Source organism: Xenopus tropicalis, chromosome 4 (assembly GCF_000004195.4).
Source record: "Xenopus tropicalis strain Nigerian chromosome 4, UCB_Xtro_10.0, whole genome shotgun sequence".
Lineage (NCBI taxonomy): Eukaryota > Metazoa > Chordata > Amphibia > Anura > Pipidae > Xenopus > Xenopus tropicalis.
In genome coordinates, this window is record NC_030680.2 from 48,160,883 (window position 1) to 48,177,654 (window position 16,772).

Consider the following 16,772-nt stretch of genomic DNA (forward strand, 5'->3'; position numbering starts at 1 on the left):
TTTTGCCTATAGATGCTAAATTCATATGTCTTGAAGTGCTGGGAGCCTGGGTTTAATTTCCACCCAGACCCTGATTGGTGTCTGTGGGTTTCCTTCCACACTTTAAAAACATACAGGCAGGTTAACTGAGTCATCAAACTTTTCTGTGTATTTCATGTGGGAATATGAAAGGGGCCTTAAATTGTAAGCTCAACTAGGTAGGGACTGATATGAATGAAGAGAACAATAGTGAATTATGTTGAAAAAATGTAAATAGGTTCTTTTTTTAATAAAACTTTTGTTAAAATTCAGGATTGTTACCCCTTATATTTTTGTGGAATATTGTTGACTACATTGGTTTCAGTTTTTAAAGCTGTAGCTTTAAAACACATGAATGCTTTGCTGTAAACTGATTATATTCCACAGTTAAGCCAAAGCCAAATATATTTAGGTGGCTAAAGCACTTCAGAATCGGTTATCTTTAACCCAACAACCCCATCTATAACTGAACACTCTCGCAATACAAATGAGGAACAAGTGTGTGACAGGTCCCCAACCTGTTTGTACGGCTGCTTAATTAGTTGCCTTGGTTTTCAGAAGTGTAAATTGAGCAATATAGATGAAATTCTAAGAATAGATTTCTACGCTCCTCGTTCATCTTGTGTTTGTGGCCAGGGGTGGGAGGCAGAGCAGCAGCTGGCATAGAATCAGTTAGCAAGGTATCATGCAGAGTGGGATCTGATGTAGATGAGAGAACATATTCAGAAAAGAACATTATTCTTGGCTCTCACCCATAACCTTTTCATTAATATACTGCTTTTTTACTTTTAAGAAATTTACCAGGATTCAGTAACATAACTAACAAAGATATTCTCTACAATTTAAGAGCAGGAATGACACAGATGGAGTGAATTTACCTGAAGCATTTGGGACACAAAGCAATCTCTTTCTCCCCTTGAATATTGTGATATATTTTATGACATGCTGACTGTCTGTGTATTTTTTGGGGGAAAATAGCTATGGTAGGCAGGTAAGCAGAAGATTTGTAGCATAGAGACAGGGACACCACTTCTTCAGGCAAAACACAGGTTTATTTAGGGCAAGTTCTTCCCAACATAAAGCTTCTAGCAACACAGTTTATCAACATACAGTTTTTCAAACATGGTTATGATTTGTCCCTTCTTCAGGGCTCTCACCTTCCAGGGTAACTTCCACACTCTCTGTGTGACTCCTCACTTTGTCACAGCTCCCTCTGCTCCTCACAGTGGCAGGAGGCACCCCCAGCCCCACTGGAATTTCCTAACAAAGGCAGGCAGCCTTCCTGCCCTGTGCCCTGCTTTGAGAGTGACCTACTCTGAGACAAGAACCAACCTCCAACTCAAACCTCTTACTGTGTAACAGCACAGCCCTTTTATTTGCTGCTCACTTGCAGCCTAACTGGCCAACTGAAAACAATAAACGGAGTATGGAATGGAAGGTCTTGCCTACTCTCCCTCCATTCACTCCAAGGATCCATTACTTTTACTAGGCCAGTAACTTGAACACAGCATTACCTGCTACAAAACCAGGCATTTTACCTGGTGCTACTTGTATCCCACCTTTAACACTGGTGGAAAATACACCAAACAATGATCTTTTTCATTGCATCACTCACAATACATTATATATATATATATATATTATATATATATATATATATATATATATATATATATATATATATATATATATATATGTATGTATATATATATAGCAAAAAGAAAGCCAGCACTCACAGGACTTTAAGACATGCAATCCAAAAAAAAAAAAAAAATGTTAACGAGAAGTTTCCTTACATGGTTTATTTATGTAACGAAAATGGTTTATATTCCTTACAGGAACTTTCGTCAGGCACAGTATGTGTACAAACACTTTTAAAGGTGCAGAGTGTTGCCAAAATGTGTTGCTAGGCAACCACAAACAAGTACATTCTACAATAAATCAAATAAGAAACTAAAAGAAAAGATAAAACAAAAAAGAAAAGACAACAAGGAGGACAGAACATAAGGAGTTATAGCACAGACTACTGCGTGGAGCTCACTATAATGATCCAATAAGGCTTCAGTCCCAGTTGTACCAAACCTCCGTGTAGAATAGCCCTTATAAATCGCTGGGAGTGGGGGCGGAGATGTGGCAGAATACCTTGTAGCCTGGGTACCCGATAATCCCCTGTGCCAGACCTGCATAGCTCCGTAACTGAAGCCCCATCAGCTAGTGTGAGCGCACACTAGCAGCCACGTTGCCTAGCAACCAAAGACGCCAAGTGATTATCGCGTCCTTCCATATTCCACGCTATTAAATGTGGCAGCACTTACATGGTCCGCACCCTTGCAGGGGACACTATGGGCCAACTTGTTATTAGTCCACAGCTCTCCTTGTACAGCTTCCGTGTAGTGCTAGGACCGTTACATAGATAGGACAAACCACTATTTGGGCTTTGGTATATGGCACATATTCGGGGACCACCCCCCGCGGGGTGGATGGTACCTATAAGTGTTTGCAGGAATCTATGACCTGCAAACAACATTTGTTCTAGGGAAAGGATTGCCACCTAGCAACAGCTTGTGGGAGATGGTGGCAGCCTCCCGGAGAAGTGCTGGGAAGTTTTTAAACTTACCCACTGCATCCTGTTCGGGTCCTCCCAGCCCACTTCCTGGTAGGGGAGGGAGCATGCAATGCTGCCTCCTGATTGGTGGAAGGCGGGGAACCTGAACAGGATGTTAGATTTTTTACCGGGAGCCTGTGGATGACAATCCTTAATGTGAACAAATAAACATAAGAATATACATCAGAATATGCTTCATAACTTTTTTATTGCAGAACTGTGACCAAGGTGTGTCCAGAATATGTGGTAACCAAAACCAAGAAGGCACAAACAACTTTGTTAAATCCCGATAAGCAATGGGGTGTAGATAAAGAAAGCTGTCCCATGACCTAGATCCTTTATTATCATAGACAGACTGAGATATTGGCTTCATCACTATCAAGGCCTCTATCCCTTAGGTCTCCTTGTTCTTAGGATGTTGACCTGTTTCCTTCCTTGCTTGCTGATTGTAGCCTTTAGAGAAAGGAAATAATTACATGATTAATAGCCACTACTAGGACTCATCCAGGAGTGTATATATGGGAGGGAAGGGAGGGTCGCTGTTGCTAGGTGGCAATCCTTTCCCTAGAACAAATGTTTGAAGGTCATAAATTCCTGCAAACACTTATTTGTTTATCTGGGAGATTGCCACCTAGCAACAGCTTGTGGGAGAGTAACACACACCTAGTAGTAGCTCTCATAAATGTTACTCTCTCTGTTTCCGATGGCCTGCATTAGTGCTTGACAAAAGTTTTGGATGAGGCCCATCTAGCAGCTTTCATGATTATTGGCAAGGAAACACCTCTAACTGCTGCCTTAGTGGCTTCTGCTGCTCTTAGAGAATGACCTTTAAATTAAGAAGTGCCAATCCCCGACAAGGTCATAGCTGACAAGATCCAGCCTCTGATAGTATTAGTCTTGGCTGGTCTGAAAGGTTGTCTAGAAGTAATAAACAACTGAGTAAGATCTGCCCTGACTGGCTCTGTCCTCTCCAAGTAAGTTGACAAGCACTTTACTATACATAAGGAGGGATCAGTTGTGTCATCAATTAAGTCAATCTCAACTGGTGTTAAATGTAGTTTTGGTGCGACCCTTGAGTATTAAATGAAAACCTTCTGGCGTAGTGGATAACCAAGAGTCTGTAATATGTATTAAGGAAAGTTCTGCTCCTCTGGCAGCAAAGGCCAAACCTAATAAACAAGCCAGTTTAATGGCTAGGTATCTCTCTTCGGGAAGGTCTGGAGGTATTTTTGAAAGGTACAACAAAAGAGGATCTATATCCCAAGTTGAATTGTATTTTGGCTGGACTGGTCTAGAAATGCCAGCTCCTCTAATAAGCCTAGTGTAAAGCCTGTGTTTTGTAACCTCCGGATAAATGACAGCTAATGCAGATCCATATGTCTTAAGTGTAGACACCGCCAAACCTACGGTAAACTTGTAAGACAAGAAATCTAATGCAGCCTTAATAGTATCAGAGGACTGGATTGTGGGAGGATTATTTGCTTGCCAGGTATGAAATTCTTGTACAATAGCCTTATATCTATTACAAGTCCGAGGTCGCAGGGATGCTTTTATCAGAGCATTTGCTGTTTTCGACAGAGCTGGAAAAGCTAGCCTCTCACCGAGGCTGATAGCCACATTGTCTGGGGTAGGGCTGTTAGGAGATCCCTCAGACCCTGAAAGCATTCTGTCATGAAGCCTAGGGGAACCTTGAGCCCTACTATCATCTTCTGTAAGTTTGGGTACCAAATCTTGGAAGGCCATACTGGATACACTATGACCAGGTCTGTGATCTGCCCTTTCTGGACCTTCAATAAAACCTTGTGGATTATTGCTGGAGGGGGAAAGGCATATAGACCCTTTAAAGCCTGCCAGCTGAATGACAAGGCATCCATCCTCCAAGTGCCCTTAGACCAGATCCTGGAGACAAACATTTTTTGTTTGTGCTGACGTTGGAGAGGCAAAAAGATCTATTTGCCTGACTCCCAAGGTACTCTGGATTTTGTGAAATAGATGGCTGTGAAGAGTCATAATTGCCAATGAGAGTTTGTGCCTGGACAAGGAGTCTGCTATCTCGTTCTGAACCCCTGGGATGTATCCTGCAGATATGTATAGATTGTGGAGCAAGGCCCAGTTCCAAAGGAGGACTGCCTCTCTGCACAACTGGTATGATCGAGTGCCCCCCATTTTGTTGATGTACGATACTGCAGTCTTGTTGTCCATCTGAAACTGAACTGAGGCGGGGAAGGGAGGGGCTAGAATCTGTTGTAGAGCCAGTCGAGCTGCCCTGAGCTCTAATACATTTATGTGGTATAGCTTCTCGGCTGAGGGCCAATGTCCTTTTACAGCTCTCATTCTGGAAAACCCTCCTCAGCCCTCCAGAGATGCATCTGCAGTTATAACAAGATCTGGGGTCTTTACAGTTATAGGAGCAGGACTGGGGTTTGAGATGGTTAGCCAAACATTTAAATCGTCTCTGGCTTCTGAGTTTAAATCTGAAAATTCTTTCCAGTGCTTCCCTTTTTGTAGGTGATAGTTTAGCAGAAATTGCAGGTGTCTGCAATATAATGGGGCTTGAGGAAAACCCGGAGATAATGCCACTAGGCGGCCTATCAGAGCCGCTAGCTTTTGTAGGGAAAGATGTCTCACAACCAGGACTCTCTGAATCATTTTGGAAACTGTTAGAAATTTTTCTGGTGGGACCTGTAACGTCAATGTTTCTGTGTTGAGGATGAAGCCTAGAAACGGAATCACTTGGCAAGGATCTAAAACAGACTTCTTTATATTTATCAGAAACCCTAGATTTGAGAGAAGACTTAGGATTTCTTCTCTTATGTGAGTTAAGGAGTCTCTGTCTTGGTGTACCACCAGTAAATCGTCTAGGTACACTAAGCAGGAAATTCCTTTTAGGCGTAGGTGACTTGCTACCATCTTCATCATCCTGGAAAAGGTATAAGGGGTATTTGAGAGGCCAAACACCATGATATTCCATTGGAACAGGTGTGCACCCAAGTGAAAACGAAGAAGCCTCTGGTGTGGGGGGTAAATGGGCACTGAGTGAAAGGCATCTTTTAAATCTATATTTATAGCCCATTGGCCAGCACATAGTATCACTGGAAGATCCTTTAAGCCTTCCATTCTGAAACGTTTTGGTTTTATGAAGCGATTCAGCTTCTTTACATTCAGGACTGGGCGGAGAGAGCCATCCGTTTTTTTTACTGGGAAAAGAGGGCTCACCCAACCCCTTTTTGTGGGATCTGATGGGGAAACCTTCCGTGTCTGTAGGGCAGTCATTAAAACTTTGTTTAAAGATACTGTGCAAGGGGCATGTGACATGCTGAACTGAAAGGGAAATCTTTTTAATGGCAGAGCCAAGCCTCTCCTGACAATTCGTAACACCCAGGGGTCTGATGTGATCTCTGACCACTGTGTTACTTTGCCCAGCACAGAATGGCATAGACTTACCTGATTTTTTCTTGGAGAAATAGCCCCTGTAGGGGAAACTGGACCTGTTATCATAGGTCGACTGGCCGGAACCCTGTTTGGAACGGAATGAATCCTGGGTTCAGACTTAATTGATTGATTGCCCAAAATGGATATTAATGCTGGGTCTATTTCAGGTGCAGCAAGCTCAGTCCTATCAGGTATGCCTGCATGAGATCTTAATATCAGGTCGTCCACTCTGACTAGTTCTACACCCCAGTTGTACGAAATTGTACACTTCTGTGTCTTTGTCAATGCACCAGTGTTTTGCAGTGAATTTAGCTGGGGGTAGCTTGCCCTGGAGATTAACTCTTGTCATTTGCAAGTTACTTCGCTCTCCTTTGTCACCAGTGGCATACAAGAGGTTAACTTCCTCAGACTCCCAATCAACTAACTTTGGAGTAAGGTTTAAATTTTCGTCATCCGACATATCATAGCCTGCGGATACTGACCTCCCAGCAGGTGAACAGGTGCAGCTAGAGCTCCCCAACCGGGTCACTTTTACTGAAGAGCTACCCTTAAGTCTCTTGTGTTTGCCTTTGGTGGCTCCACCCACTTTTTCTGAACCGCAGTTACCTGGTGACTAGCTCTGCAAAGTTTGGTGACCTTAGTATTAATATTTAAAGAATGGCAACAGTTTAAATGTAAATGTATGAAGTCTATAGGTGAAATCTGATTTGCTGTTGTTGGCCCCACCCACTTTTCTAAACTTGGAATGTGGTCACCCAGTGACAAACTGGGCAACATTCGGGGACCCTGACATTAAACATGTGAGAATGGCAGCAGTTAAAATTTCCCCACTGAAAACAATGAAAGAAATGTGATTGGCTTTTGGCAGCCCCACACACTTTTTCTAACCTTGAGTACATAGTCACCCACTGACTGTGTAAAGTTTGGGAACCCTGGCTTTAAACCAATTAAATTCAGTAGGTGAAATCTGATTGGCTGTTGGTGGCTCCACCCACTTATACATAGTAACATAGTAAGTTGGGTTGAAAAAAAAACATACGTCCATCACGTTCAACCATAATGCCTATATATACCTGCCTAACTTCTAGTTGATCCAGAGGAAGGCAAAAAACCCCATCTGAAGCCTCTCTAGTTTGCCTTAGAGGGGGAAAATATCGGACCAGTCCCTGGATCAACTTGCACTAAGAGCTATCTCCCATAACCCTGTATTCCCTCACTTGGTAAGAATCCATCCAGCCCCTTCTTAAAGCTACATAATGTATCAGCCAGCACGACTGATTCGGGGAGGGAATTCCACAACACAGCTCTCACTGTAAAAAATCCTTTCCGAATATTTAAATGGAACCTCCCGTCTTCTAAACGGAGTGGGTGCCCTCTTGTTCGTTGGAAGGACCTACTGGTAAATAAAGCATTAGAGAGGTTATTATATGATCCCCTTATATATTTATACATAGTTATCATGTCACCTCTTAAGTGCCTCTTCTCCAGTGTAAACAAACCCAACTTGGCCAGTATTTCTTCATAACTGAGACTTTCCATACCCTTAACCAGCTTAGTTGCTCTTCTCTGGACCCTCTCTAACTCAATAATGTCCCATTTGAGCACTGGAGACCAAAACTGAACAGCATACCATAGATGGGTCCTTAAAGGGGAAGATAAAACCCCCTCCTCCCGTGAATCTATGCCCCTTTTATTACAGCTCAAAACCTTTGCAGCTGCTGCCTGGCATTGCTTGCTACAGCCAAGTTTATTATCTACAAAGACTCCAAGGTCCTTCTCCATTATGGATTTGCAGTCCCATTAAGGGTATAAGTGGCTTGCATATTTTTACATCCCAGGTGCATGACCTTACATTTATCCACATTAAATCTCATCTGCCTCTTAGCCACCCAGATTGCCAGTTGGTCAAGATCCTGCTGCAAGGATGCCGCATCCTGAATAGAATTGACTGGTCTGCAGAGTTTTGTGTCATCTGCAAACACTGATACATTGCTTGTAATACCCTCCCCTAAGTCATTTATGAACAAGTTAAACAAAAGTGGACCCAGTACAGAACCCTGAGGGACTCCACTGAGAACCTTATTCCAAGTAGAGCATGTACCATTAACAACCACCCTCTGTACCCGATCCTGTATGCATATGACTTCACTAAGACCAATAGACCTTAGTTTAGAAAGCAGTCGTTTGTGGGGAACGGTATCAAATGCTTTGGCAAAATCCAACTACCTTTTTAAATATAGGAATGACATTCGCCTTCTTCCAATCCCTAGGTACCATACCTGATGAAAGAGAGTCTGAGAATATCAGAAACAAAGGCCACTGTAAATCTGACCCTAGCTCTTTCAGTACCCGAGGGTGTATTCCATCCGGCCCAGGTGCCTTCTTTACATTTATCTTGTGTAACCCTTTAAGCACCATATCCTGTGTCAACCACTGCGTAGTTGGAGCTGAGGCAACAGAGCAGCAATTGGGTGGGACTTGGCCCTCTGGCTCCTTTACTGTATACACAGAAGAAAACATAATGCCCCAATCTATGGCCTGAAGCTCTGCCCTTAAGGAGCTAAAATTTGCTTTTCTAAAATTCAGTGTCTTTGTTGTCCCAGTGTAAATTTGTTTCCTGCACCAAACATCAAATGAAATAACATTATGGTCACTATTACCCAGGGGTTCAACCACTTGCACATTTGCTATACGTTCTAGGTCATTAGAGATCACTAGATCCAATATAGCATGGTTCCTGGTTGGCTCCTCAACAACCTGTGACATAAAGTTGTCATGCAGCAAGTTTATAAACTTGTTCCCATTTATTGTCCTGGCAGTACTATGGCTCCAGTCAATATCAGGATAATTAAAATCCCCCATTATTATCACTTGCCCCAAACTAGCAGCCTTTTCTATTTTCAACAGGAGCTGAGCCTCCGCCTCCTCACTTACAAATTAATTGTAGGGGTCTACAATTAATTTGGTAGATTCTATCTGTGAGAAGCTCAACCCATAAGGATTCAGCTCCCTCTGTTACCCCCATCACTTCCTCTTTAATATTTGCTTTTAATTCCTGCTTAACGAACAGACACACTCCTCCTCCTTTTCTATTGCCCCTGTCCCTCCGAAACAATGTGTAACCCCCAATATTAACTGCCCAGTCATGCGACTCGTTCAACCAAGTTTCAGCAACGCCAATCACGTCATATTTCCGCACCAACGCCAGTACCTCCAGCTTTCACTGGTTACCTGGTGCCTAACTCTGCAAAGTTTGGGGACCCTGGTGTTATTACTGTTTTATTACTGGCAGCAGGTTGAATTTCAGCCAAATCAGTAGGTAAAATTCACTCATTGACAGCTCTGCCCACTCTTGGGCATCCAACTATCATCATATTTTCATTCAGGCTGATCTTATGACTATGCGATTCAAGTTTGGGCAGTGTAGCCTCAAAGCTGTAAGATTGGCAGCAGTTTCGATTTCCCCATTAAAGTCAATGTTAAAATTTGATTGCCCCTCCCCCTTTGGGGTCATCCAACAAATTTTGCTGTTTCATTCAGGGTGACTCCATGATTATGTTATTCAAGTTTGGGGAGTTCAGCTTCAAATTCAATAGTCTGTGATAAGATAGATAAAAAACAGAATAAAAAAAAAACAAAAAAAAAAACTGATTTATATTTCAATTAGCGTTCAGCTTCAAAGCTGTAAGAGTGGCAGCAGTTTGTAAATCTTCCCTGTCAAAGTCAATGGGAAAATTGGGGGGTTTGGAGTGGTGCCACAAAAAGACGGGGGGGGGGGGGCAGGATCACTTAAAAAAAGCACAAGCAACTTGCTCCGCTATAGGGCAAGAAGTGTGAAGAGTTTGTGGGTTGTACCCCTAAAACTGTAGGAGGAGTAGCGTTTAGAAATAAATAGTATACCACAACATCATGACAGTATCCCTTTAAGTCTCCTTCTTCCAACTGGCTTCCAATGTGACCTGCATTGCTCTACTAGAAGTAAAATTTCTACCTCTTTTGGCACCTGAAATGGCTTCTAAGTAATCCCTTGTATGGCCCTTCAATAGTATTGAACTTTCCCTTTAAAAACACTGAGAATGGGATTTACTGAAATTGCTGCAACCTTATACAAGGTGTAATTGCAAGCATTCCACAAAGACATTTTAAAATGCACCTACTGTTATGTAGGGCCATTTCACCACAGTAATTATGCACTTTTTAGGAGTGTTTCTATAACCTGCAACATGCGTTTTTATAGATTTTCCTGTAGATTCTGATATTGTTTAAAGGATTGTCAAAGATGGTACTGTCCAGAGGAAAACATTCCATTTCTGCATCCTGATTAGGTCATTATGCAGCAAGAGTAAATTAGATCATCTGCTGACTAAAGCTGAACACAAGCTAATCAGCAGTCAATAAATTCAAACCCAAACTGAGTCAGCAGGTTCTAGCCTGGCCCTTGGGAGACAAATACTGTTCCTTCTGATTTGTGTCTTGCAGCTTTCCAACAGGTTTCTGCTATTTAAAAATACAGTATTTATCCTTCCATTAAAGGTTTCTGTCCCTGTCACAGACATAGGCCAGCTCAGATTTGTGCAGTGTCATTTACATCCATGGACTGGGTCACACATTTGCCACTCCCTTCCATTTTCAGTAGAAATCACTATACACATGAAACACTTGGGGGGAGATTTATCAATCCACGAATGGTCCGATCGTTCATTCGATCGGACCGTTCGTGTTTTCTGCGACTTTTCCGTACCTTGCGTATTTTCGCTGATTTTTTTGTTATTTAACGCAACTTTTTTGTACTGCGCGTAAAAAAAGCGACAAAATCGTATTGTCACAACGAGTACGAAAGTTTCAGATTCATTCAAGCTTCGGTATCGTGACTTTCCTTGGGCCATGTTGGAGCTGCAGAGTGCCATTGATTCCTATGGGACGCTTCCAAAATCGTGCACAGAAGGATCAAAGTCGGAATGGTTTTCCTGCATTTTACGATCGTTCGGATACGAAAATTTTGTGACTTTCGGATCGCCAATACGATAATATCGTGACTAATATGATTTTTTCTGAAGCATTTTTGTGATATTTGCGATCTTCAGAAATTTTCGTTTCCAATCCGAATTTTTCCCATTCGGGATTCGAACTCGTGTTTTGATAAATCTGCCCCTTGGACTCAATTAGGGCCTTGTTCCAACAAAGTAACACCTTACTTGATGAGGTATAGAGACCTCAGACCTCAATGCTTCTTTAATAAACACTAAGGGAAGTGATTTGCACTCTTAAGTGCTCTAGCACTTACACCTAAGGTCATTGAAAATTATTCCTTTAGTCTGAAACCCCCTACCCAAAGTAATTTGGTGTAAATTGTAATATACCAAACAATGCACTTGGATCTTGCTGACATAAAAGACTGTAATCTAGATTGTAGAACAGGCATTTACCAAACAAGACAGATCAATAATAATGGAAGACAGTACTAACATAGAACTAATACATAGCATTAAAGTTACTTACCTTGTTGATATTTGAATGTTTCAATGTATACAAATCTTGCAGAATAGACCTAAATGAATGAATGTACAATTTAAATGTGCCAAAAACCATTAAGGAATAATCTGTATAAAGCAATCTTTTGTTTATCAATAAAGATTTGAATACAAAAAAAAGACTGTAATCTGACCATACCCTGACTATAATCTGTGTAAAACACAAACCTGATACTGGGACACAGTGAATGATGACCGCACCTCTCTTATGGTAGAAAGGATCATCAGTTAAAATGCCTGTTCCTGTTCTTAATGTTATTTATTAACATTTTGTTTAATAGCATTAAAAGTGGGCAGACAGACAGGGGCTTATTGTCTGCCTCTGACTGCAACTGTTGGCCAGTAAACAGCAGCGGCTGACATACCACATTGGTGTGCCATTAGCTAAAGACTCTGGCAGGAGTCTATTTTAGCAAGAGTATTAATATTACCTTTTTTGTGCTGGTAGTGGTAGTTGCTTATTAGAGGTCTTAGCATTTAGATATCATTAAATTTATCTGTAAATCAGGGCCAGATCCTGACCTTTCCAGAAAGATTAAACTCTAGAATTCATAGCCAATTAAATAGAACAGGCTACTTTTTTTCTGTGTACATTGTTAATTACCCTCCATGGGGCTCCCAGTCTTCAAGGAGACTATGGAATGAGAAGCCTGAATTATTTAAGCAGTACAAGTGCTGCTGTGTGTTTTCTGTTCTTTTGTGCAAAACATTGTGGTTCATTGGCTGTACTTGGCAACACCAAGACAATGCCACCATGTGTATTGTGTATGTCTTGTGAAATTCAAGCAAAATAGACAGCTAGAATGTTTTTGCCATTGCTTATTGTAGTGTAGATTATTATAAATTTAAAATTAAGTATAGGTAGCAATACATATATTCTTAAAGGGCTATGTGCTATGTACTAAGGGGCACAAAATCACACTCTTTATAGACAAGCATTTTTGTCCAGGGCATATCTGCCTTTTGCTCCTCATTTTTTTTAAGGTGCTGAGCGAGCGCAAGGCAGACTTGTCATTACCTCCAGCTATAGTGCAGTAAAGACCTAAAAAGTTGCATAGGAATTCTTCTTTTTAGTAAGAATACTCCTATATGTTTCCAAGAAGGGCTATTTATGCAAGTATTGGTAAATTTTATCAGTCTCAAGTGTACCAGCTGAAATATCCATTGTGTCTATAGCTTTACACTATGCACTTTTACAATTTTACTTGCTTAACAAGACATTTGGGTTCAGTTTTATCTAAATTTAGAATTGTAAAGCTCTTTTTAGCATTCCTAAAAATTGATGTCTCCATTTTTATTATTGGGACAAAATACTGGCAGTATAGGGCAGGCAGACTAAGGGGCAGATTTGTCAAAGTACGATTTTCGTACTTCTAAAAAGAAAATACGATTAAATACGATTTTTTTTGTATTGTGCTGTTTAAAGTTCGAAAAATTTGTATCTTGAAATACGAAATTATTGTATCTTATCATATAATGTCCGAAAAGTAAGATTTTTTTCGTATTTGAACAATCATAAACTGCAGAAAAACTTTTCTGACTTTGATCCTTTTGTGCATGATTTTGGAAGCCTCCCGTAGGACTCAATGGCACTCTGCAGCTCCTACCTGGGCCAAGGAAAGTCACGATACCGAAGCTTGAATGAATCCAAAACTTTCGTACTCGGCGCGACAATAATCGCTTTTTTGTTTTGCTTTTTGTTGCAAAGTACAAAAAAGTCACGCAAATGTACGAAAAAGTTTCAGAAAATACGCAAAAGTTGTAACATTTAATAAAAATATGATTTTTTTTTATTGGGACCTGTTGTTCTTTGATGAATGTGCCCCTAAGACACACACAGGCAGGGTAGGACAGGCAGAGTATGGCACACAGGCAGGGCAGGCAGAGTAGGGCACACGCTGGCAGCACATGACAGGCAAAGTATGGCACACACATGCAGGGTAGGGCACACAGGCAGCATAGGCACACACAGGCAAGGTAGAGTAGGGCAGGCAGAGTAGGGCACACAGGCAGCATTGGGCAGGCAGTGTATTGGACACAGGCAGAATAGGGCAGGCTGGGTATGACACACAGGCAGCATAGGGCAGGCAGGGTATGGCACACAGGCAGGGTAGAGCAGAGCAAGCACAATATGGCACACACAGGCAGGCTAGGGAAGGCCAGGCAGAGTAGGGGCACCCAGGCAGAGTATGGTACACACAGACAGCGTAGAGCAGGGCAGGCAGAGTAGGAAAGGGGACAGGGAAAGCTATCATGATTATGCAAGTAACTGATCATCACCACTCCAAGATGAACAGTTTGTATAGTACTGCATACAGTGACACTGTATGCAGCACTACTCCTACAGTCTGTCTGATGTGTATACAGGTGAACAATGTGGGCACCTAGAGTCTGAGCTCTTACAAGTCTGAACAATGTAGGACCTTTCAGGTGCAAACAATGCAGGGCCTTACGGTGTGAACAATACAGGGGCTTACAGCCTGAATCTAAGTTGTGAACAATGCAGGAGGGCCAGATAATCTCAGTACTGATACCATTTACACAAAGGTCAGCAGTCACAGCAGCCAGACAGATGGGGGGGGGCACACAAGGAGGGCTGCAGGCCAAATGCAGCCTGTGGGCCACTAGTTCGATAGCACTGATTTAAACAATAATTTATACTGCATTTGAGCCAAATTTGAATAGATGTTTAAAATGTGCATTACTAAATTATAATCATATGTTAGATTTGATTGTGTTATTGTATTTGTATTTAAAATGTGGATTACTAAATTATAATCATATGTTATATTTTAGTGTGTTATTGATCAAACTATCATTACTAAGGTCAGATATGAGCCTGCAAAGTGATCTGTATTTTTATCTATACAGGCAAGTTTTGTAAGAAGCAGTAATTTGACTGTGTAGACATCTTTGATTAGCTCACTGTCCTATAAAGTGGAACTTGTACAGTTTATGGGTTGACACCAAGCAGTTAGGTTGATTAGCTCTGTTATTAATAGCTGCTTCTTTTGCAGATGATGGGAAGTTGTCGTTGGATGAATTTCAGACGTTTTTTTCAGATGGGACACTCAATGAGGAGGAGCTTGAAAAGCTGTTTCACACCATTGACTCTGACAACACCAAGTAAGCAGTGTCACAGTGCTACCAGAAATTCTAACAGTACACAATCTTTTAAGGTGAACAAAGCAGTCCCAGAGGTTGCTCTCTTAACCCTTTTACTGCCAGCCATTTTGGTCAAAGCGGAATGTGTATTGCCAGACAGTTTTTGAACATTTTGCACTCTTTCAATTTAGGGGCCTATCCTTGGGTAGACTTTTAGTTTACCCAGGAAACCTATATATTGTTTTTTTCAGGACAACCTAAGTTTTCAAAGTATGGTAGAATTTGTCTGTAATTCCAATTCTGTAACAAGATATAGGCTTCTAAATATCTAAAAAATGAAAAAAAAATCAAATTTTCCATAATATAAACACATAAACCAGAAACAAAAATAATTTTATGCATGAAAATACAACTGATTTGGAAAGTCCAATGTCTTCTAAACATGCCAATACCAAATATATATATGGTTTTATGGAGAATTCTCACTTGTATAGGTCAAAAACTCCCGGCAGTACTCTACCAAATTTCCAAAACACTGCTCCAGAAAGCTGCATACTTTAGATTTCAAGGCCAAAACTTCCACTAACAGAGAGTTTATCCCATAAAATTATACGTTTTTGGAAAGAACAGATTCTGGGGAATCCAGAATAGGTAGAACTGTCTGTCTACTCCAAACTACCAAGTTGCAATGCTTTCCTAAATTTATTGGTTTTTATCAAAATTTGTGATTTTTTGGAAAAATTGCTTCAAAGCTCCCAGTCTATAGTATCTTATCTCCTACAGGTCATAAAGTAACCAGATAAAACACCCTAAATTTGAACGCCAGGGGTCCACTGAACAGTTTGAGACCCAATATGTATAGGTTTACCTAAGCATGTGGCATGTAGGGGCCCCAATGTTCAGATGCCCCCATATGACCTATCATTTCTGTCATTTCAGCTCCTGCAAAATCAACACATTTACATCATTTTATAGGGGAAAAGCTACAAAAATGTACGCTCACTCCAGAAAGCCATATATTTTTGGAAACTACACATTTCCCCGAATCTAAAATGGGTCCCCATGTCTTTCTACTCTATAGTACCAAGCTGCAAAGCTTTCCTAAATTTAGCGATTTTGATTACATTTCCAAAACCCCCCTCAAAGCTTCCACTTTGCAGCATCTTATCTCCCACATAGCATTAGGTACCAAGATAAAACACCCTGAATTTGAACGCAGGGGTCCACTGAACAGTTTGATACACAATATGTATAGGTTTACCTAAGTATGTGACATAGTGCATATGAATTTTCTCAGCTGTCAAAATAAGCCCAATGACTGTGTATTATGTGCTGTAAGACCCCCTAACTATACTGAAAAACTCAGAAACCCATATATTTTTTGGAAAGTACACATTCTGACAAATCCAACCTGTTCTAATATGTGTGCTCTGTGTGTGTGTGTGTGTGTGTGTGTAAATGCAAATAATTGTATGTAAGTGTGTATAATAGTGTAAAGAAAGGGCACTTACCTGTCCTGGAGCTAAATGGCTGATCAAATTGCTTGCAGCTGTCCTCAGTGGTCCTGCAGGGTCCTCTGTGCAGAGCTCGCAGCAACAGGAAATGAGTGGGCGTCGCTGGAGGGAGGGGGAGAAAGCAGGGGCGGGGAAAACAGGGAGAGCCGAATGAGAAGCAGCAGATGTGATCGCATCTGCTGCTTGGAGGTTGGTCCTGCGATGATCGCATCGCAGGACCCACATGACAGCCCCCTGGCTCATTGCCCAGGGGGCTGTCATCTCTCAGAACTCTCTGCAGTAGCAGCACATGCTGCTTTTGCAGAGAGAAACCTAGATCTGCCAAACAATGTATGACATACGTGGTTGGCAGGTAACGCATATTTCTGCAATCACGTATGCCATATGTCGTTGGCAGGAAAAGTGTTAAAGGCAAGTGTCTGCAGTTTATTTTTATTTTATTAGATAGATAGATAGATAGATAGATAGATAGATACTGGAGAACAAGGACAGCAGTCCAGGGATTTTTCAAGAACTGTGAACAAAATGTAAATGCAAAGATAGGAGTGCTGTCTTTGTTCCAGTGCA

The 16,772-nt window shown here is 41.3% G+C and overlaps 1 protein-coding gene across 1 annotated transcript in view; it reads left to right on the plus strand.

The window, feature by feature from the left end:
• Positions 1-16,772, plus strand: part of necab2 (N-terminal EF-hand calcium binding protein 2) — a 200,756-nt gene that overhangs the window by 50,474 nt on the left and 133,510 nt on the right. Inside the window, exon 3 of the mRNA XM_002940331.5 lies at positions 14,604-14,712. Coding sequence (XP_002940377.3) covers positions 14,604-14,712 — 109 coding nt within the window. The remainder of the gene's footprint in view (positions 1-14,603; positions 14,713-16,772) is intronic.